Here is a 23,388-nt window from a genome sequence, read left to right as displayed (position 1 = left end):
AAAAAAAAAAAAAAAAAAAAAATTCAGCATTTGCAAGGCAACTCACTCAAAATGCCAAAGAAACAAGATAATGTAGCCTATGTTCTCTGACCATATGCAATAAAATAGAAATTGATAACAGAAAAGATAGACACAAGTAATTTATATATTTCCAAATAAAATCATAACTTTAAATCTTCTATGGACTAAAAAAGATTGCTATTGAGAATTAGAAAGTACTTAGAACCTAATAACAATAAATACTGCATGCAAAAATTGCCAGGGTGACCTAGATTGTATTTAGAGGAAAAAACTATTGTTTAAATTGATAAGTTGGGGAAAAAAGTAAACTCCAAAGAAATTACCCACTTCTGTACCCTATGATTCTTTCAGTCACAAATGCATCCCAGTTAAAATTCTCTTATATTCTTTTTTTTTTTTTTCAAAGCCTCTCTTTTATTGTGAGTCAAGATAACAAACATAGTCTCAGGAAAAAGCAGATTTATCCAGGAGAGAAAGATTAAATCCTTCGGAGAAGCAGGAACCATTTGGTAAAATGCCTTATCCAGGGGCTCTAAATGATTTCCAGAAAGAAATCATTTTTCTCATATAGATCAGTACTTTGTTTTCTGAGAGGATCTTTTCCACCCAACAAGTCCAATCAGTGTGGTTAATTTTATGTAGAAGGTGAGATTTTGGAAATAAATAGACTGAATAAATTCTCTTATACTCTGAAGAGAGTCCACCTGCTTACATGGTTGAGAAGTCCAGGGCCTGGGTCTTCTGGCTTCAGGAATGGCTGGATCCAGGGACAGAACTGATGTTGCTATCAAGACCCTGCTTCTCCTCAGCCTACCTCTGCTTCCCCTGGTGTTGGCTGGACCCTTGCAAGGCCTCTATTCCAGGTGATCAAGACATCAGAGGCAGGAGCACTGTCTAATGGTTATTAATCCATTTGGGGTACATGCTCACCCTTGGCCCATCACTGTGTCCAGGGGAATGAGGTATCTGATGGGGATCACAGATGGGAAGGCAAGCCAGATGGGTGAGAGTGACACCACATGTGGGAGTGGGCCTGTCCTGGAAGAGACAAGGAAGTTCTATTCAGAGGGGAGAGAGACAGAGAGAGTGAGAGAGGCAGGGAGAGAGAAAGAGTGAGGAAGAGACGGGGTAGGGAGAGAGAGAGACAGAGCGATGAAGAGATATGGGAAAACTGAGTCTCCAGTGTCCTTATGGCATCCTGCCCTAGGTGCCTATCTGGATGCCACCATCAGACCACCAGACTCTACTCAGACCTGGGTTCCATTCTCATGCCCCTGCCTCCTCCGTAGTCACCAGTGTGATTTATCCACATGTGGAATCTGACAAATGTGACCTCACCTCCCTCCCCTCTTTAGTGGCCCCCACCTCCTGCAGAAGCCCCCTCCCCATCACTGCTCCAATAGCCCCACCAGCCCACAAGATTCCCTCCACATCACCCTCCCATTCACCCACACTGGAGAGTGTCTCCCAAACACTGCGAGGGTGAGTGAACACACGGCGCAGCTACAAATCGACATTTTATGTTTCCAGCCATCAAAAGTTATGATTATGAAGAATTTTTAGTGACACAGGAAAATGCTTCAGATACAGTGATAAGAACAGAATGCAGACTTGTACGTACACCATCTATATTGATTGAACGGAGCTGAAGCCATTATATATAATCTTATAAAAATAATATGGAGCACTAAAGTACTGATATTAGTTTTCCCCGTAGAGTGAAACCTGGGGAGATAGATCTTGCATGTGTGTTTGTGTGTTTGCGCAGAATTTTCTACACAAGCATTTATGACATTTTCAATCAGAAGAAATGTACTTTCTAATTAAAGAAGTGAAAGGATATATTGCTGGCAGCAAATAAAACTAATCCGAACCTTCTGGAAAGTAATTTGGGTCTAGTATCCATAAAAATATCGGTATCTTTGACCCAGTGGTTCAATTCTAAACAAGTAAACAATCCTAACTACAGTATGTCATTAACAAGGGAATGATAAACGTGCAAGCATGTGGGACCGTTAAACAAAGGCCTGTGGACCTGTCACTTGATGGAACATTACATGGTGGCTTAAGATCTCTATTAAGGCCGCGGCAAAGTCCACCTGTAACAACACAGCAGACCTTTCCCGAAGTAATTATAAATGGGGGAAAAAGCAAACCACAGGCTTTCCCGCCCTGAGAGCAGAGCTCAGTCTCCGATGCTCCTCGGGGCCCGCTCGGCCTCAGGACATCAGGGAGGGGCTGCTCTCCGCCTGGGCTCGCCGGGACGCCCTGCACCCTCGTGCTTTCTGCACTCCCCTGAGTACTTGAGCCGCGTTCTTGGGTGACCCAAACTGGGCTGGCAGCGGCTGGCGGTGGGGACGACCGAGGCGGCTGCGCCCCTGCCCTGTCCCGGAGGAGGTGTCGGCTGAGGCGCCGGCGGGATCCGCAGCGTCTGTTTAGGAGCTCGGGCCTCGAGTGGGTCGTGCGCTTCCTGGAGCGTGGGCTCCTGGTCGGGGGCTGGGGGCACTCGACCCTGTCCTCCCCACTCTTCCCCCAACTCCTTCCCTTCCCCGAGTCCCTCCCCTTCCCTTCCTCCAGTTCTTCTACTCCCCTTCCCTTCCCTTCCTCTTCCCCACCTTGCCCCTCCTTCCCTGCCCAGCTCCTCCCTCCTGGCCACATCCCATATCTCTATCCCTCCCTCTATGCCCCGCCCACCTCCCCTTGTCCTCTGAACCCTCTTGCCTAAACCTTTGCTTTCCAAGGCCCCACGGGACACACCCCCTCCACCTTGTACTCCTAGCCTCTAGGAGTGTTAAATTCTGTTTCATTCTTCTGCATGTGACTGCCCAGTTTCCCCAGCACCAGTTATTGAGTAAGGCTTCTTTCCCCCAGTGTGCATTGCTGTCTGCTTGGTGGAAAGTCGTTTGTAGGTAAATGGCTTTATAGCTGGGTTCTTTGCTATGATCCATTCAGCTATGTCTCTGTTTTTGTGCCAGTGCCAGTACCACGCTGTTTTGGTTACTAGAGCTTTGTAGTATAGTTTGAAGTCTGGTACTGTGATGTCTCCAGCCTTGTTCTTTTAGCTTAGGATTGCTTTCGCTCTTTGTGCTCTTTTCTGGTTCTAAACAAAGTGTAGAAATATTTTTACTAGATCTGTAAAATATGCCATTGGTGTTTTGATGTGGATTGCTTTGAATCTGTAAATCACTCTGGACAGTATGGACATTTTAACAAAGTTGATTCTACTGTTCCATGAGCACAGTATGTTTCTCCATTTGTGTCATCCACAATTTCTTTCCTCTGTGTTTCATAGTTCTCCTTATAGAGATCTTTCACCTCTAAGACCCCTATTGCTCACCATTCACAAAAATTAATTCAAGATGGATAAGAGATGTAAATGTAAAGCATGAAAACATAAGAATTCTAGAAGAAGGCAGCATCTATAGCTCAGTGGGTAGGGCACCAGTTACATACACTGAGGCTGGTGGGTTTGAACCCAGCCTAGAGCCAGCTAAAATAATGACAACTGCAACAACGGCAACAAAAAATAGTCAGTTGTTGTGGCGGGCACCTATAGTCCCAGCTACTTGGGAGGCTGAGGCAAGAGAATTGCTCAAGCCCAAGAGTTTGAGGATGCTATGAGCTGTGATGCCATGACACTCTGTTCAGGGCAATAGCTTGAGACCCTGTCTCAAAAAAAAAAAATTCTAGAAGAAAATCCAGAAAAAAATTTTTAGACATTAATCTAAGCAAAGAATTTATGAGCAAGATCTCAATGGCAGTTACAGCTGCAACAACAACAACAACAAAAAATAACAGACTGGCCATAAAGTTTGAATTACGCATGAACTTTATGGCTACCCTGTAAATGGGACTTGATTAACTTAAGAAGATTCCACACAGCTAAGGAAATAATCAACAGAGCAAATAGACCATCTACACATCTGATAAAGATCAAATAGAGTCTGCAAAGAACTCAAACAAATAAGAAAAATAATTAACGACCCCACTAAAAAGTGGGCAAAAGACATGAACAGAAGCTTCTCAAAAGAAGATAGATAAATTTACAACAAAAACATGAAAAAATGATCAAAATCACTAATCATCAGGGAAATGCAAATTAAAACCTCAATAAGATATTACCTTACTCCTGTAAGAATAGCTTTTATTGAAAAGTCTAAAAACATCAGATGTTGGTGCAGATGCACAGAGAAAGGGACACTTACACACTGGTGGTGGGACTGCAAATTAGTACAACCTCTATGGAAAGCAGTGTGGAGATTTCTCAAAGAACTAACAGTACCTACCCTTTGATCCAGCAATCCCACTACTCAGTGTCTGCTCATGGGAAAAGAAGTCATTTTATCAAAAAGACACCTGCATTCAAATGTTTACTGCAGCACAATTCACAATTTCAAAGATGTGGCCAGGCAGTCGTCCTTCCATTTCACATGCTCTGGGCACAGCTTTGGTGCAGAAAGATAACGTCCCAGAAGGCCCATGCCCCACCAGCCCCACCAATGTGTCCACCACAGTTGCTAAAACCTCAAAGTACAGCTGATTTTCATTATTCATGGATTCTGTATTTTCACATTTTCCTACTGACTAAAATTTACCTGTCACTCCCCCAAATCAATACTGTGACTCTTTCATAGTCATTCATGGACATGCTCAGAGATGTGAAATATTTGGTCAAACAAGGCCACATCTGCCTGCTTGTTTCAGCTCTCAGACTGTAAATAAGTGTCCTTTTTACTGTCTACTGAGTTCCACATTTCCTGCATTTTTGTGCTTTTGGTTGGTGATTTTCCTGTTTACAATGTCCCCCTAGAGCAGAGCGGAAGTGTTGTTTGGTGGTCTAAGCACAAGAGGCTGCCATGTGTGTTATGGGAAAAGATACATGTCAGGGAAGCTTGGCCCAGACACGAGTTATGAAGCAGTTGACTCTGAGATCCATGTGAACAAATCATCAATACCTATCTCTACACAGAAATGCACTTATAGCAAAGTTATGCACTGATGGATTGGTGAACATGTGTGACCAGAAAGCTCTGCAGAGCTGACTCTGCATTTCCCCAGGATGAGGGGTCAGTGTTTAAGTGACTCCATAGAACCTCCTCAGGATGAGGGGTCAGTGTTTGCTAGATCAGTGTTTAAGTGACTCCGTAACAAGACTCAGCCATATTTCCAAGAACTGAGATGGGAGTGCTGCCTTGATGACACCCTTAGCCATTCCCCAGCTACACAAGAACCTCAGGGGTACCCCTCAATTCCCCACAAACCAGCATCCAAGGAATTAAGGCAGGTGATCACAGCCCACTCCTCATGCTTCCCTTACAGCCCATACCCCCAACCCCGAGACTCAGAGGTCCAGAGCCCCCCAACCCCACTGATGTCCAGGATTCCTAGGGGCACATTCTGAGCTCTTCCCACCCATGTTGGTCAGCACTCTCCCCCGATGGGAAAATCAGCCTTTTCAGCACTTTCAGTGAAAGCACAACACAAACAGGGAAACATCCTCCACAAAGTGCTCACAAAGTGCTTGTGAGTATTTAGTAGATGCCCTGCCTGGGCAGGTCTCCCAGGAGGTGACTGGAGCCGAGCCCTGAGTGAGAGGAGGCTGGGGGCACCAGGGAAGGGACCCAAGCCATTTAAGGCAGTGGAAACCAGTGGAAGGTTTTTTTTTTTTCTTTGAGATAGAGTCTTACTGTGTCACCCTCGGTAGAGTGCTGTGGTGTCACAGCTCACAGCAACCTCAAACTCTTGGGCTGAAGCGATTCTCTTCCCTCAGCCTCCCAAGTAGCTGGGACTACAGGCACCTGCCACAACGCCCGGCTATTTTTTGTTGCAATTGTCCTTATTTAGCTGGCCTGGGCTGGGTTTGAACCCGCCACCCTTGATTTTTGTGGCTGGCGCTGTAACCACTGTGCTACGGGTGCCAAGCCCCAGTGGAAGGTTTTAAGCCCAGAAATATCATAATATAATCTCACGAAACCTTACTTTGGCTGTAGAGTGGAGAATTGCCTATGGGGAGTAAAAGGAAATGGGGGACTGAGTAGGGAGGGAGCCTGCATGTCCCGTCTCTGGGGCTACCAATGTAGGGAGGCTGCGTGGGGAGGTGACATGGCCAACAGAAGGAGATTCAGGCCAACCTGGGGACATCTGCACAGTCCTGTTCCCCATGTGACTTGACGTACTCACAGATCCCAGGGATTAGGACTGGGATGGGTTTGAGGCCAGGCTGCCACCCATGTAAGATAAAACCAGTTTGCTATTAATGCAAGATAGGGTGATCAGAGAGCAAGAAGCATCTTTTGGGATTAAAAATGTGATTACAAAACCAGTTCAAAGGATGGACTAATTAACAACATGCATGACAAAGATCAAGCTGATCATATGCAAGTGGAGAGAATGGAAACGGAGAACAGAGCAGCAGGAGGCAGGAGATAAAGCAGGAGGAAACCAACCTTCATTTCACGCAGGCGGCAGAAGAGAAAGAAGGATGGCAGGTGGGAATATAGTCACATAATTAGTGGAACAAATTTCTGAGTGCTGGATGAAGCCATGAACATGCAGTTTGCTTAGAATGATTGATCCACTCCAAGGTGTGCCCTGACCACATTCAGGATACCAAAGAAAAGGAAAATCCCAACGGCTCAAGAAAGAGAAAAAAGGAAAGAAAATACCACTCAGCCGAAGAAAGAGGGTCCCACTGACCTTGGGACACTCCCTGGCAGCACCAGGTGCTGGGTAAAGGAAATAGATGTTGAGCCTGGACTTCTGTACCCAGAAAAATCATCAACCAAATATGAGGGGAAGTGAAAGATATTTCCAGCCACTCTAGAGCTTGGAAAGTTTACTTTCCATACAACCCTTCTGAAATATTCTTCGAGAATATATTTCAGTGGAATGAAAAGGAGGCCCAAGGCTTAAGAAGATGTGAAATTCACAAAATGACAAAGCCAGCCCAGGTTGGATTGAGAAGGAACCCAAGGACATTTGGGTGAATACCCAACGAGGCAGTGAGAAGGCGGGAGGAATAGGGCGCTGAGAGGTGCCCCCACACGTCCTGTCTCGAGCCTCCACCCTCTGCCTGTGTGGAGGAGTGTCTCTGAGAAGACTGGACTCTGCCCACAGAGTCTGGGAGGCTGGGCTCCACGGTGGCAGGACAGGGCAGTGGGTGCACATGGTCTGCACCGCGCTGCCTGGGCACCTACCTGATCTGATGCCCACAGACCGTGAGACCCACAGCTGGCTGGTCGACTCCTCTGTGCCTCAGTTTCCTCATCTGCAAAATGGAGTGAATTATCCTGTCTGCCTTGCAGGGCATTAGGGGGTGATGAGTTCACATATCCAAAGGGCACAAGTTCCCTTTGGATATGTGAAATACCATTGCTACTATCTTTATGTGTTCCTTCTAAAAAGCTGCACAGAAAGCCAATACCCAAATCTAAAGCAAACCCAAATATACACAACTCTGAGAAATTAATGGAGTGTCAGGAAAACCAATAAATGTCATCTGGACATTTGGAAATTCCTCAGTAAATGACACAGGTTTGGTGAGTTGAGTGATGGAATTAGATTTGGGTCCCTTGGCCTGCTCAGGGGTAGGCTCCACAGTGAATGATATTTATGTAACCACGATGATTCATTTCTCATTTTGGAATCACCCTGTGGACCAATCTCATGGGCAGCTCAATGTCACAGATAGAGGCAGATGTGGATGTTATGAACCACTTTGAGGATGGGAGAGGAAGACACAGGTAAGTGGGAGGGGAGGCATGCGTGGCTTCCCTTAACAACGTGGCAGGGAGTCCGGAGACGCTGGCTACAGCTGAAATGTTCAGAAATAGAGCCTTAAATATTCCTCTTAGGTCACAAAGGTAACCACTAGAATAACCAAAAATAACAACAGCTCAGAAAAATCCAGTGAAGGAGGAGCAGGGGAGGGGAAGTAAGGGTGAGGAGAACTAGCTTAAGCGCTCATTTGTCACCTCCAGAAGTCACAGGAGATTGTCTCAGGCTGACAAAGCAGGCACTAGATCTGTGAGCTTATTATGCACATGTGTAGTGGACAAAATGAAAAAAACTAAAGCCAGAAAAAAATATGATATCCTTTGGGGAGAAGGGCTTGCAGAGAAGAGAGAACACACGATATTAACTTTCACTTTGTAGTTTTCCAGATGGTTTGACCGTTTCAAAATGTGCATATTTTATTTTTCCAAGTGACAAAGTGAAGCCCCCACACTGGGTACTGGCCACCTGCCCTGGATAGGCCCTGTCACCCTCTGGCTGGAGCAGACTGCTCTCTTGCTCTGGGAAGAGTCCCCTTATAAACTTTTCAAGGTGAAAAATGCAAGCGTGATATCGACATTTAAAGGTAGCATGTATATATTTATTTTGCAATATTAAAGTAAAAATAAATGTGGAAGTGATTTATATCAAGTAACTTTTCAATCCTACATCCAACATGTGTCCTTCAATCCCCCATAAATACCAACACTTTGTCCATTGAAAATGGAATATTCCATAAAATCCAGAATTTCCAGGAGTCTCAAGCCTCCTACTGGCCATGTGGGGCTGAAGGACACTGGAGGGGAGGCTTCCCAGATTCCAGCCCCTCCCCAGAGCAGGAATCCCACAGAAGTCCTGCCAGTCCCAGAAAGGGGGTGTCCCAAGAGAAGAGTTCTCCCTGCATCTCAAAACACATTGGAGTTGGATATTTTGCAAGTTTGCACCTGCTCTGGCCTGAGGGAGGCTCAGATACCCCTCCACAAAAACTCCCTAAATGCAGCCAGGGACAGGGGTCCATGTCACCTTCTTCTGGCTTAAACCACTGCCCCTGGCACCCACCCCCAAAGCCAAGATGCTCCAGAGTCTTCTGATCAGAAAGCCAAGGGTGCTGTCCTGGCATGGGGGACCCTCTGTGGTTCCCAGTTCCCTCTGGGATGTGGCTGAGTCCTGTCCACTCTCCTGGCACAGCTCTACATCTAGAACTTTCTCACACTGCACACCTTGGCCAAGATTCTGGGTCCCAAGTTCCCATGGAGGTTCTGTGGGTGACTCTCCAGGTGACACTTCCCACTGTGGGTAGTTTTGCCTATTCTTGAGCTCACGTAAGAGTGGGTCAGGGTGCCTTCTTCTGTGTCTGGCTTGTTCTTAAGCCTCATCTAAGTTGCTATATATCACTTGTTCCAGCCTCTTCATCCATAGTAGCGGCCCATTGTCAGCATGTGTTTGAAGAGAATGTGAAGATAGCATGAGGGGACCGGGGGGCTGGGCACCGTGGCTCATGCCTGTAATCCTAGCACACTGGGAGGCCAAGGCGGGTGGATTGTTTGAGCTCAGGAGTTCAAGACCAGCCTGAGCAAGAGTGAGACCCCATCTCTTAAAAAAATAGCCAGGCACTGTGGCAGACACCTGTAGTCTCAGCTACTTGGGAAACTGCGGCAAGAGGATCTCATAAGCCCAAGAGTTTGAGGTTGCTGTGAGCTATGATGCTACAGCACTCCACCTAGGGTGACTGAGTGAGACTCTGTCTCTAAAAAAAAAAAGAAAAGATAGCATGAGGGGTTCTGAGGATGGGCAACTGCTTCAGGGTTTTGTTTTTTGGGGTTTTTTTGAGACAAAGTCTCACTATATTGCCCTTGGTTGAGTGCCGTGACATCACAGCTTACAGCAACCTCTAATTCTTGGGCTTAAGTGATTCTCTTGCCTCAGCCTCCCAAGTAGCTGGGACTACAGGTGCCGCCCCCCCCCCCAGTGACCTGCTGTTTTTTCTTGTCGCAGTTGTCATTGTTGTTTAGCAGGCCCGGTCCAGGTTCAAACCCACCAGCCTTGGCTTATGAGGCTGGCACCCTAACCACTGAGCTACAGGCCCTGAGCCTGCTTCACCTTTTTTATTTTTTGCAGTTTTTGGCCAGGTCTGGGTTTGAACCTACCACCCCCGGCATATGGGGCTGGCACCCTACTCCTTTGAGCCACAGGCACCACCCCTGCTTCACGGTTTGTTTGTTTTTTTTTGAGACAGAGCCTCAAGCTGTCCCCCTGGGTAGAGTGCTGTGGCATCACAGCTCACAGCAACCTCCAACTCCTGGGCTCAAGCGAGTCTCCTGCCTCCACCTCCCAAGTAGCTGGGACCACAGGCGCCCGCCACAACGCCTGGCTATTTTTTGGTTGCAGCCGTCATTGTTGTTTGGTGGGTCCGGGCTGGGGATTCGAACCCGCCACCTTAGGTGTATGTGGCTGGTGCCTCAGCCGGTTGAGCTACAGGCACCGAACCTGCTTCATGGTTTTTAAGGTCACTTTTTAAAACTCATTTGCAATTTCTAAGTTAATATTTTTTAACATTAATATGATATGACTTTTTAGAGCCATTTCAGGTTTACAGAAAAATTGAACAGAGAGTTCCCACACACAGCATTCCCCGGGCTGTGTAAACATGTGGCGCATCCCACAGTCCATGGGTCAATATTGTCACTGGGTCAATATTTGACACTGTTGTCAAAGTCCTGACTCTGCGGTGGGCCTGAGAATGCTACCTTGTTGTTAAAGTTTGCCCCTGAAAGGAAAGCGCAGATGGGGAAGAGGCAGAGAGGTCGTCTGCGGGAGGCACAGGTCTGTCCTGGGGCTGCCTGACCCCTATCTCCTATTCTCCCTGCAGGCCTTGCCAAGCCCATTGGTCTGGTGGAGGGGCCAGGGGGCCTGGGCCAGGGCGGCTTGGCCACCACGCTGCAGGACGACAGCCGGGAGGCAGAAGGCAAGTTCGAGGAATACGGGTACAACGCACAACTCAGCGACCGCATCTCCCTGGATAGGACCATCCCTGACTACAGGCCCAAAAAGTGAGTGTGCAGCCCCCACTTTCCCCCAGGGTCCGGGGCAGCACCTAGCACACGAGAGCTCCTGGGGAAGGTTCACAAATGTCTGCTATGGAGGAAAATGGGAAGGACAGAGCCCTAGACCTAAAGGCCTCCAAGCTGTGGTCACTTGCACTCTCTCTGGCTCCCTTGTCTGTCTCTCTCTGTCTCTGCCTGTCCCTGTCTCTCCTCTCTGTCTGTCTCTTTCTCTCCATCTCTCTCTCTGTCACTGTTTGTCTCTCTCCCTCCCTCTCTCTGTTTCTCTGTCTCTCCTCTCTGTCTTTGTCTCTGTCTTTTTCTGTCTCTCCCTGTCTCTGTGTCTCTATCTGTCTCTATCTCTCCCTGTCTTTTTCTCTCTATCTGTCTTTCTCTGTCTCTGTCCCTATCTCTCCCTGTCTCTCCCTGTCTCTGTCTCTTTATCTGACTCTGGCTCTCTCTGGTGTCTCCACTCTTGACCTTGGGCATCCTCCTTAGGTGTCTAGCTGCAGGACCAGGCCCCCTCCTTGTTTGATGCAGACAAAGTTGGGCTGTGCTTCCACCCAGCTCTCTGTGCTGCCACCAACACAGACAACATGAGCTCCAAGTGCCAGGCTCTGCTGAGCATGTTTGTCTAACTTGCTTTTGGTCTGATGCTGCAATGGTGGCTTAGGCTTTGTTTAAAACGAGCCTCACCCATGTCTAAGGCTGATTCTACCAGCAGCTATACACCCGATAGTGGAAACTACATGGGTTAATCAGGAAGTCCAGGGCCCCAACTGTTGTGGCTTTGCTGTCACTCAGGACTGGATCCAGGCTCTGGCTGTTCTGTCCAGTTTGGATGCTGATGAAGGGCTTCATGGTGACAGGCCTGAGCAAATGCCCAATTGTGTGGATGCCACTGCGCTAATAAAGCCCAGCCAAGCTTGGATTCTGGGCCCTTGGAATCAGTGACCAGCTTTACTGGGCTCCCTCTGTGCTGTGTCTGCAGAGACCCAGCACATGGCGGGAGCCTGGTGGCCAGTGCTAGGTTGTGCGCTTGTGTTGGTGACAGGTGGTCGCTGGTGCTTGCCCTTGTCCTGGAGCCACCGTGAAGGGTAGGAGGAGAGCAGGTCTGTTTCTAGCGCCTGTGTTGGTTTGCCCATCCCCTGTGCCCTGCGGACACTGGGACATGGGCTCTGTGCTGGAACTGGATTAAGGAGGGGTGGGCAGGTCAGCAGGGCCGAGCACGAAGCAAGGGAAGACACCCAGGATTGGGGCTCCAGCCTTCCCTGCCCAGCAAGGAAGTGTGTACTCGTGTGTCTCTCCTACCCCCACCAGCCCTCGGGGGTGTTAACATACCTGCCCTCTGGTTCACCTGTGCTGGACCCAGGGAGGGGAGATGGCTAAACAAGCCCATGGGGCCTGAGGTAGCAGAAGCAACAGCCATGTGCAGGTGGGTGCTGGGCCTAGGGGCTCCCTGTCCCAGCCTAGGCTTTGCATTACCCTGTTTCCATAAGTGTGTCCTGAGAATTGATTTTAGGTGTAGTGACGCTTCCTTAAAAAGCACAAAGCCGGCTCGGCGCCTATAGCTCAACTGGCTAAGGCGCCAGCCACGTACACCTAAGGTGGCGGGTTCGAATCCCCAGCCCGGACCCGCCAAACAAACAATGATGGCTGCAACCAAAAAATAGCCAGGCGTTGTGGCGGGCGCCTGTGGTCCCAGCTACTTGGGAGGCGGAGGCAGGAGACTCGCTGGAGCCCGGGAGTTGGAGGTTACTGTGAGCTGTAACGCCACGGCACTCTACCAGGGGGACAGCTTGAGGCTCTGTCTCAAAAAAAAAAAAAGCACAAAGCCACCCAGTCTGAATCTGTACCTGGGTTCTTTTGTTAGTCTCCTGATTCCATCCTAGAGAAATTCTTGTTGGGTCCTTTAGATGAAGGGGGCAGAGGCCTGGGGCACAGAGGCTCCCACTGCTGTGGCCATATCCAGCTTATGTTATTTTCTCTCCATTGCATTAATTTTCAGGGTTACCATGATTTAACACAAGCAATGCTTCCCACTTGCAGTGGTGAAATGAAGATTCTTTTTTGAGTAAAAAACACATTTAGTTTTGGCTCAGTGCCTGTAGCTCAGTGACTAGGACACCAGCCACATATACCAGAGCTGGTGGGTTCAAATCCAGCACGGGCCTGCCAAACAACAATGACAACTACAACAACAACAAAATGGCCGGGTGTCATGGCAGGCGCCTGTAGTCCCAGCTACTTGGGAGGCAGAGGCAGGAGAATTGCTTGACCCAGGAGTTGGAGGTTGCCATGAGCTGTGATGCTACGGCACTCTACCCAGGAAACAGCTTGAGGCTATGTCTCAAAATAAATAAATAAATAAATAAATAAATAAATTCAATTAAATAGATCAACGTAAATAAACATACTAAGTAAATAGGAATGCAGTCATATCTTGATATGACAACTGTCACAGATGCAGACTCAGTGACTCGGGCTTGGGAAGCTGGTCACGTGGATCGTCTGGTCTGCACTGAGGGGTATGTGCATGTGTGTGCATAGACTTTTGAGCACACCTCCTGTCCCCTGTGTGCTGAGTTTGGGGGGATGAAATAAGTGAACTGTCAGGACTAGCACAACTGCTGGGTTTAAGCACATTCTTGGCTGTGAGCTGCCAGGCAGCTGTACAGTTGAGAGATCCCAAGACCACCCCGAAGTAGAGTAACTTGCTAGAAGGACTCACAGGACTTCAAAAAGATGCTTTCCTCTGGCACAGTGGCTTATAGTAAAAGGACACAGATGGAAACCAGCAGAGGGGAACGGCATATGGGGCAGGCCCAGAGACCAGGTGGGAGCTTCCACGTGGCTCCTCTTGGGAACTCAATTTTCCCAGCACCAATGGGTGATGGCACAGGCAAGGTTTTGCCAGCCCTCAGTGTGCAGGGCTTTTTTTGATGTGAGCATGTGGGCATGTGGACGTGGCTAACCACCATGCTCTGCATGGTAAGAGTTTCTCTCATTTTCCCTTTGAAGAATTATTTCCCTGTTCCTTCCCTTATGCCCCCCCCTTTGTAAAAATCTCAATCTGGCAGAAGTGGTCAACCTCAGCTGTCATTCTTACATCACTAAAGAAGACATCAGGGCAGCAAACTTGGAAGGAGCTGGCCTTTACGGTGTGTCTTCACTGGCAGAAACTAACCATGGACACTCTGATTTGGGGGGGACACAGCTTTGTGCCCCCCCCAAATCAGAGAAGGTGGATTTTATTTAGTAATTTACATGTTTATTTATATAGTATTTCTTTTAAAAAAATGAGGCTTTGACACTGGTGATATGCACAGATGCCCCACCCCACCTGCCCCATTCCTGGGCACCCATGAGAAGGGTCATGGGATCGTTCATGTGCAGTGACAGCCCTCAGAAGCTTAGGCTCAGAACGTAGACCCCAGGTGGATTCTGGATTCTTGGTCGTTATCCCAGGGACCACTTTCCACCCTGTGTAGCTCAGCAAGTGAGGCCAAGAAGTGTCACTGTGATTCCAGCCTTTACCTGGGGCTCAGTGAAGAAATGCTTGGAGTTTGCAGACCACTTAGTCCCTGCAGCTGGGATTTGACCCAGAGAATATTGTCCCCATTTCACAGATGAGGAACTCAAAGCAGTTATGGTCAAGTCTCTTAACTGTTTTCTCACCATGAATAGGGGGCAGAGCTGGGGTGGAGGCAGAGGCAGAGGCAGAGGGCCGAGGGCTGGGGGCTGCCCCAGCTACTGCATGGGGTCTCTTCCCATGCTGAGCCCAGCTCCCACCCTGCTCCTTCCTCTACTCAGAAGCCCTTTCCTTCCCGTAGCTGCCACATCCCACACAGCTGCCTCAGGCCCTGCAGAGGGCGCCACTTGCTTCCCTCTAGAGCCGGCAGTGAGGATGCAGACCCCTGTGTGCTCCCTGGCATCCTCCCACAACCCTTTCCCGATGCTTCACTTCACAGAAAGACATGGGGTGTGAGCAGATCTTGCAGATGTTGTTGAGAGAGTTCTATTTTCATCAAAAGGCTCCACACTGCCAGGCCACAGGGATGTTAGGAATACCTATGGGGGGCACTTCCACTCTTGGGGTCTTCCTGGGGGGCCTCCCTTGTCCCTCAGGCATCAGTCTTCTCTCCTGGGAGATGACACCCTTGATTAGTTCCCCCAGCAAGACACCTCCTTACCATCCTGATAGTTGAGTCCAAAAGATATAAAATTCACCTAAAAATGGGCCAACCAGAAAAGGGAATTTGTTGACTCAGGCAACCTAAATGTAAGGTTTCAGACATGGGTTGCTCTAAGGCAGGGGTTCTCAACCTTCCTAATGCCACGGCCCTTTAATACAGTTCCTGTGGATGGAGACCCACAGGTTAAGAACCGCTGCTCTAACGGATGATGCTGTGGGTCATTGATTCAATTCAAGCAAAAGTCTTGGTCATGGCTTTCATTCGTATATCTTTAGTCATGTGCCTGTCTGGGAGCTAGTCACAGCCAGCAGCCTGGGAATAGAGTTCACTGATTGGTCAAGCTGAGGTCACATGCTCCCCATGGGAAATACGGTTGAGGTGGACATCATGGAGGTGGAGGGGGCTGGAGGAGAAGAGCTGACAGAAGCCACAGTCACTGGGAAACCAGAGAGCACCTCACTGGCCCCAACGTCCTGTGCAGGAACCTTGCTGCTATCCTGTGTCACAGTCTAGATCAGTGTTTTCAACCGTTTTTAACTCATGGCACACTTGAACCTATAGTTAAACTTCGTGACACACTTAAATTCTGTTGATCCAACAAAGTAAAAAAAGGAATATAGATACTGTGCTTTGAGCTTAAAAAAATAATTTAATTAATGAACTTTAAAAATTTTCGAGGCATATCTAAAATCCTCTCATACCACACTAATGGGCTGTTGCACACGGGTTGAAAATCACTGGTCTAGATGCTGTGGGTTCTAAGAGTGGCCACGGAGGGTGGGCTAGGTGGAGAGGCTGAGGCTGCCCTGGGGTCCCTGGTGCCATGCCAGGGAGCAGTGATGTCTTCTGAGATGAGTCAGCACCTTCGGGGGCACCAAGCTGCTCTATAGAAGGAAGTGACTCTGGCCTGGGTTTGCAACTCCCTGACTTCACTTGGCGGTTCAGCTGCAGGGTAGGGGCTCCAAACTTCATGGATGGGCCTTGGTGTCCCTTCCCTGCCTGAGCCTGAGCTGTGTGTGCTGTGGACATCTGTTTGGAGGTACTGATGCAGTAAAGGCTTCCGTCCCCTGAAGGAAGGGGAAATAGACCCAGGATGAGGGCAGGAGGGAGCTCTCCTGACTCAACACCCCAAAGCAGCAGGGAGCAATTGAGCTTCCTTTTCTTCCTGGGTTTCCAAATAGTCTTGAGTTTCTGGCCAGAAGTGTTGGGGCCAGAGAGGGGTCCAGGTCTGGAGTGGCTCCTTGAGGGCTATGGGCCACCAGAGAGATGAGCCCAGCAGGTTTATATCCCAATATTCTGTCTGCTGTACTATTTTTAAGTCCCCACATGACTTACATTCTTAATACCTAATTCTTTAATTTTAGATTTTCTTTAAAACTCAGAAATCTGAATTATTTATATGCTGAGATATACCCAGAGAGTTAGATGCTGCATTAAAATTTTGGATAGAACAAAGGTTCAAAAGTATCTCAAGATACTACACTCTCCTCTGGGGAAAGCCTGCTGCTTGCTTTAATTCTCACTTGAGGCCCCCCAGGGAGCCCTGAGGGGAACCTGGAGCTTGTCCTATTGTGTTCCCAAAGCCTACAGTGTGTGTGTGGGAGTTAAAACCAAAGGGGGTGTCAAGGGTGAGGGCAGAGCTGCTATAACAAAGCATCAGAGACTCTGGGGCATAATATCAACAGACAGTTTTTCTCAGTTCTCAAGGCCGAACATCCAAGGCCAGGGTCCCAGTGGGTGAGCTGGGGCCTGCTTCTGGGATGTGTCCTCACATGGTGCCAGGCTGGTGCTCTCTGGGTTCCCTGTGATAAGGGCCCTGAGTCCCTGGGTCTGTTGCCCTGGGGGTCAGAGCATCCATATGCAGACCAGGACGTTGGACCCCTACAGACATCTGGGTGAAATGAGGCCTGGTGTGTGAAGCAGCAAGGTGGGAGAGATGCCCCTCAGGCCATGCCCCTGAATCCCTGGACCTGGGAGAACTACAGCTTCTCCCCAGACCCTGCAGAGTGGGATGCTGACAAGAAGAGCCTCTCAGAAGGAGCCATTGAGGGAAGCACGCCCCCTAGCTGGGGTCTGGCTGCAGCTCTAGTCCCAACTCCCTGTGGCTGTTGGGGCATGGCTCCTTCATCTTTGACACCGGGAGAGCCCGGTGGAAAGCTGCCAGTGACACTTCCTTGTGCCCAATGCTCTAGGCAGATCAGCAGCCTTTTCTGAAAATGGCCATGAGGGTCATTTAGGGCTTCCAGCCACACAATCTCTGTGGAACTCCTCAGTTCTGTCATTGTGGTGTAGAAGCAGCCAAAGGTATGTGAGAGGGTGTGGCCATGAGTCAATAAACCTTCACAAAATGGTGGTGGGCTGGGCTGGGGGCTGGGCTGGGCCCCGGCCATAGTTTGCCGACTCCTGTTCAAGAACACACATTTTCCCCTAGAACTTTACCTTCTTCACATAACCTGGTGTAGCAGATTGTATTTTCCAAAGATGGACGCAAAAGTATCTCTTCTGGAGTCTTGCACCTCCCATCCCGGCACCTGGGTGGGCTTTATGACTTGGCACCCGAGAGAGAAAGGTAGGGTGATGCTGTGGGACCCATCCCTCAGCCCAAACTGGTGCTGGCAGAGCCATGGGGGAGCCAGGTGGGCTCCTGCAGGGTATGAGTAGGACAGGCCCTGGATGACACTGAGGGAGGCCTCTGGCCAGTGCCAGCCACTCCAGCCCTGTCTGACCATGACTGAATGACAGTCCCTGACCCTGGCTAGTGGATCCCCAGGCATCCTGAAAGGCAACACAGCGGTGGTGGAATTAAGCTTCCATGCTGGAGGCCAGTTAGGCCACAGGTACCTGGAATACCCAGTGAGGAACCTGAGACTGTATGTGGCAAAATGTTGACATTCAGGTTTGTGATGCTAGCTGTGTTTGTGAGAGTTTCCTGCAAATAGCAGCTGCTATATGTTGTCACTCTTGGCAGGCTGTGCCTGGTGCTTAGTAGGCCCTCTGAAAATGTTTGTGGGTGATTAGATGAATGAAAAAAATCAGTGCAGGCGCAGTCTGTCGCCACTTGCCACTTTCAATGGCTTTACCCCCCACAGAGGCTGCCCTACTGATTGGGCTGACAGTCCTGGTCACCAGAAACGCACATAGGCTGTAGGAGTGTGTGTGCATGTGTATACATTCTAGCACCAACAGGCAATTCCACCCACTCTGAAGCCAAAGTCCTCACTACGTTTTCCCCATTAGATACATTATTGATTTCCCTTTGTCTAGAGGTAGATAGTTTTTCTAATTACTCGGCGGCTTTAATTATGCCACAAAGCACATAACATAGATCTTGATTATTAAGACTGGCCCGTGGGATAATGAGAGGAATACTGGCAAATGCAAATTAAACAGGATCATAAAAATGAATGACCTTATCCAAGAAACCGAACTACATTCCAGCTCAGAGATATCCCTCGTTACATGTTTGCAAAGTCTTCATGCATATCCATTGTTTAAGCTGGAACAGCTTGCCTGTCAACTCTAATAAGTGCAGATTTGGAGGATAATGAATTTGAGGACCTGAGAACAGGCACCTTGTGCCCAATTCAGGTCCCCAACGAAGCTTCTCCGTCTAAAGCCTCCTATGCTTTGGGTGATCTGCACGAAGGCGGGTGTCTCAGGCGATGAGGATGGAAGTGGGGAAAGTTGTGGGAGCTGCAGCCAGGGCAGCTGAGTCCTGACCAGCAGTCATTCCTCTCCAGGGCCACCTTCCTTTCCTGGGAGACTTTTTCCGGACCCCAGGGTCTAGCTTGGGAAGGAGATGATTCCACAGGATGGGGTCCCCTGGGTGAGCTGCTCTGCAGATCCCACCAGGCAAGATTCCTAATACCTCTTTCCTCCCTGCAGCCGAGTTAGACTCAGGGGAAGCCGGGCTCCCTGCCCTCTGGCCTTCCTCTCAGAAGGAACATGCTGGGATATGTGGGGCAGGATGGGCCCCGGGCTATGTCAGCATGAAGAGCTGGACACATAGACTCTGAATTAGATGCAACCCCCTCTGCTATCTCCACAGGCTGAATCCAGCTTGCCCTTCTCCTGCTGCCTGGCCACCTAAGGACCCTGGAGCTGGGGCCCTTTGATGAGGGGTGGGGTGGGGGGCTCAGCAAAGCTGAGGAAGGACACAGGCACCCAGCATGGGATGTTGTGTGTACATGCATGTGTGTATGTGTGTGCACATGTGTGCATGCATGTGTGTATGTGTCAGGGAGGCTTTGCCCCCAGCTATCTAGATGGACTAATGGACTTTGCTCTGGAACAGGACTGACATGGGGATTTGGCATTTCTCGGTCCCCTGGTGCTCCCTATCAGCCTCTCACAGGCTGGTTTTCCTTGGGGTCACAGGCTTTGGCCCACCACGGGACTTTCTGCTGACATCAGTGTCTCTGCATGGGCAGGAGTGTGTGGTAACAGCAACAGATGCTGCTGCCACGAAGACACTGAGACTCAGGCCAGCAGCAGTAGCAGCACTCCCTGGTGACCTGTCTTCCGAGAACCCTCCCTGGAGCTCTTCCCAGAAACATCCGTCACGGGTGACTTCCTGGGCCTGTACTGAAGCTGGGCTGCTCCTTGTGGGAGCCGTGTATGTCCTGTGTTCAGCAGGCGGGGCCGTGCCCTGGGAGTGATGCTGCCACTTCATGCCCCCTAGCTAGCAGTCTCGGGGCACAAGGGGCATCCCATAAATCTCCATTAGTGTCACTCACTGGCCCTGTTTCCTGTGGCCAGGATCTTGGATGTGGCATTAGGAGCTTGCAGGCTTCCCCGCTCCTCTGTGGTCTTATAAATCCTCTCAGGAAAGCCTTTGGGGCCAAGGTTCTCTGGCCTCTGGTTGTGAGCCAAAGCCTCTGCACCACATCCCCCCAGTGCACCCTGGCCCGTCTGGCCCTAGTTGCCTTCACCCAGCTGCTGCTTCATCCAGAAGCACCCAGTGGGTTCACTGAGTGTCCACAGAAAAGGCAGCAGAGGCCCAGCTTTGGGAAATGTGCCCACTGTCAGTGCTGCTGAGAGATGCCCAATGGCCAGTCGCATGTTTAACCATGTTTGATGCTTGTGATGTGGTGGGGCCAGAATCTCCTGTGGGTGTTGTCATGCACCTGTCTGCAGGAGACATCCACGGAACCCCATGGGGGCTCAGCCAGGCTGCCCTACAGGCCATCTGCATGGTCCCCTCGTGTGGCCTTCTTGCAGCACAGGGGACCTTGGAGAGGCGGGTTTCTTGCGTGAAGAGCTGCAATACAAATGTCCCAGTGACTCAGCTTGGAAGTCACCTGGCACAGCTTCCACTCTGTTTTTCTCATGGAAAGTGCCAGAAATCCACCCAGAACCTTGTGGAGAAATGTGGAAGGGGCCATTGCAGCCTGTTTGGAAAGTGGGATCGTCTGTAGCACCTGTCCCAACTTCTGTGTGGTCACACTCAGGACAGGAAGGCCCAAGGGCATCAGGGAGAAGCCGGATTCCCCATGAGACCTTTACACCCCCGATGGATTATTGTCTCAGACTATAGGAAGCCCAGCAGTGGGGACCAGGCCCCCAGCCCTGGCTACCACCCTCAGTGCACTTACATGCCTCCTGACAGCCCCAGGGTCAAGGCCAAGTCCAGATGCCCCTGAATCCTGCCTCCCTTTGAGAGCAGACAAAACTTGGAAGCCCCTGACAGACATCCCCTTACTCCTCTGGGGCCAGAACATGTCACATGCTTGTCCCTAAACTAAATTTCTGCCAAGAAAATGGATGTGCAAGACTGGCTTAGACCAGCTGAGATCCACCTGCTGGGGCTGGAGGGAGCTGAGCCTCTAAGGTCACCAAACTAAATAAAACTGGATCTGTTGGAAGAAAGAAGCAAGCAGGGAGACTGCTGTGGGGTGGTGCAGTGTGTGAGTTGCCACTGCTATCAACAGAATACCCAGAACTGGTGGTGTCAGGTGACACCGCTGTGCTTTTAATCTCTCTTGCCCTGGAGGTGGCAGATGCAGACCAGCCATGGCTCGGCTGGCATTTCTGCCCCAGTGGCCTTTGCTCCTGGCCCCTCCAGCAGGTGCCCTTCAAGGGAGCTTATTTCTGAGATCTGAACTTGGGTCTCCAAACAGAGGCCAGGCCTGAGACACCCAGGAGATGCCCATTGTCCACACCCCTAGTGGACCTAATCTACCATGTGGTCACAGAGTTATCTCCCCAGGGTCTCTGTCAAAGCACAAGTCTGGTCCCACCTGCCAGGAAGATCTGGATCTTGGTGAGTGGAGAGAAGCTGCCCCTACTATCTGACCTGATGGAGCTCTGCTCTGTGTTTGGGGCCTTGACAATATGGGGTCAGGTTGGTCCTCAATCTAACAATGAAATAAGCCCCTGAGTCCTGGGTGGGATCCTGGGACAGAGAAAGGAACCTGTGGAAAGTGAAGGAATGAGGATCGGTGTGGGCTGTTACTGAGAAGGTGGTGCTGGCGTCAGTTCACAGACATGACCAATGCATCCGCTGATGCCAGATGCTGACCACAGGAGCGTCAGTGGGCCCTGCTACACATGGTCTCTGTCCCTGCAACTTCTCTGGAATCCTAAAACTATTTTAAAAAACTTAAAGTTTGTTTCTTAAAAATGTGAAGGAAGATACTGTCTTCCAAGGAGATTCCAGTCATGATGGTGAGTCTTTGAGGCAGATGAGGGCAGGGCAGGGCAGGGGAGGTGTGGCTGTGCGGTGGGGGTGCAGAGGCCCTGGGTATGCATGAGTCCTTCAGGGCCTGAGCTGCCTGGACGCTTGCAGCATAGCCACTAGCTGCAGGGTTCAGTGGAATGAGCTGGGGTGGGGTGGGATTAAAATCAGGGGGTGGGAGAGAGAGCCAGGCCATTGCATGATCCTGAGGACCGAGAGTGTTCTGGAAGTGATGGAGGCTCAGCAGGACCCATGCAGAGGGCCCAGTGACCATGCTGGGCAGGTGGAGCAGGGCACCAGCTATGCTGGGAAGGTGAAGGGGCCCCATCACCTGTTGTTTGTTAAAGGCAGGTGTTTAGGGGGAAGTGCAGTCACGCTCTGTGTGCCATGATGCTCTCACGAGGAATGTAAATGTGGTGCTGCATTTTTGAATGTTGACACATTCCCTTTGATGTTCACCACTACGGTCCCTCAGCTGTTATGTGACCCATGGGGCTCAGCACACAAGCATAGTCCAGGGGCTCCTCCCAGCCTTCAGCCCATCGTCCCCAGCCCATGTCCCCTCCGAGCATGGCAGAGCCTCTGGGTGGCCCTTAGCCACCGAGGCTCTCACACAGCTTGGGAGGGGTGCTCTCGCTAAGCTCTGACTCTTTCCAAACACCATAAACTTGGTTTATTCTCTTGTCTGACAGAAATGGTGCTATTTACGTCCAGAGAAGAACCCTTTTGTTCCACTTCAGCTGAGTTATTCCAGGGACACTGCTTAATGGTTTGTTTTTGTTTCTCTGTGACATTGGGGCAGGGAGGATACCCTCCCAGCACAAGGACAGGTGCCTGGGCAGTGGGTCCCTGCTCCCCCAATCCAGGGAGGGGCCACACAGCTGCTGAAACAAGGGAGGTTGCCCTAGGCACAGAAGGAAGCCTGGAAATCAAGAGAGAGCCCCACTGGCACAAGGGAGGTACGAAGTCTCCTATGACAGACACAGCAGTGAACCCGCAGAGCACATGTGGCAACAGGCGTGGACTCTCAGGGACTTGATATTAGGTGGGGAAAGCAGGACGCTGGGGACCAAGAGCACAGGAGAACACACACTCATGTCAAGTCCAAAGGCGTGGCATGGCACACGGGGATGCCACAGTCTGTAGTGGGGCCTTGAAGGTCACAGCCAGGGTGCACTGGACGTCCAGCAAGACTTGTATCCTTGGAGGCTGGATAGCACAGGCAATGATGCACTTCCCCTAAACTATATGCAAGGCACGGGCTTTTTATTGCTTCATTAGTTGTCAGATCTGACATATGTCTGCTAAATATACCTTTGTGTCTGTTCAATATTTAATAAAACAATTTCTTAAATCGAGAAGGGCATTGCATTAAAAGTAAAAGAGACAATTTGATGCAAAGTAGTGCTGGGTAAAGAATGGGTCATTTATATTGCAGTATTTCTGATTCAAAGAGCAATTAGTAAACTACAAACATCTGTAATAAATATATTGCGCTAAGTGCACATTAAGAAAGTGAGACGGGGCATTATCCTGTGGAGAGCAAAGAAAGAAAAGTCCAGATCTAGAAGGAATGTATTCTGTACGCAGTGGCACTGTGATATTTTATTCTGCACATAGTTTGCAACAATGACTATTGAAACCATGATCCTGAAAACCGAAACTATCTGCCCCTGCCCTC

General features: G+C 49.8%; 1 protein-coding gene across 1 annotated transcript in view; it reads left to right on the top strand.

The window, feature by feature from the left end:
- The window catches only part of GALNT9 (polypeptide N-acetylgalactosaminyltransferase 9), an 87,294-nt gene that overhangs the window by 26,055 nt on the left and 37,851 nt on the right, over positions 1-23,388 (top strand). Inside the window, exon 2 of the mRNA XM_003792882.2 lies at positions 10,664-10,844. Within this exon, the coding sequence (XP_003792930.1) occupies positions 10,664-10,844 (181 nt within the window). The remainder of the gene's footprint in view (positions 1-10,663; positions 10,845-23,388) is intronic.

The sequence above is a fragment of the Otolemur garnettii genome, unplaced genomic scaffold (genome assembly GCF_000181295.1).
Source record: "Otolemur garnettii isolate 467f Iridium unplaced genomic scaffold, OtoGar3 scaffold00062, whole genome shotgun sequence".
NCBI lineage: Eukaryota > Metazoa > Chordata > Mammalia > Primates > Galagidae > Otolemur > Otolemur garnettii.
The sequence above is the reverse complement of the archived record's forward strand: the minus strand, read 5'-3'. Positions and strand labels throughout refer to the sequence as shown.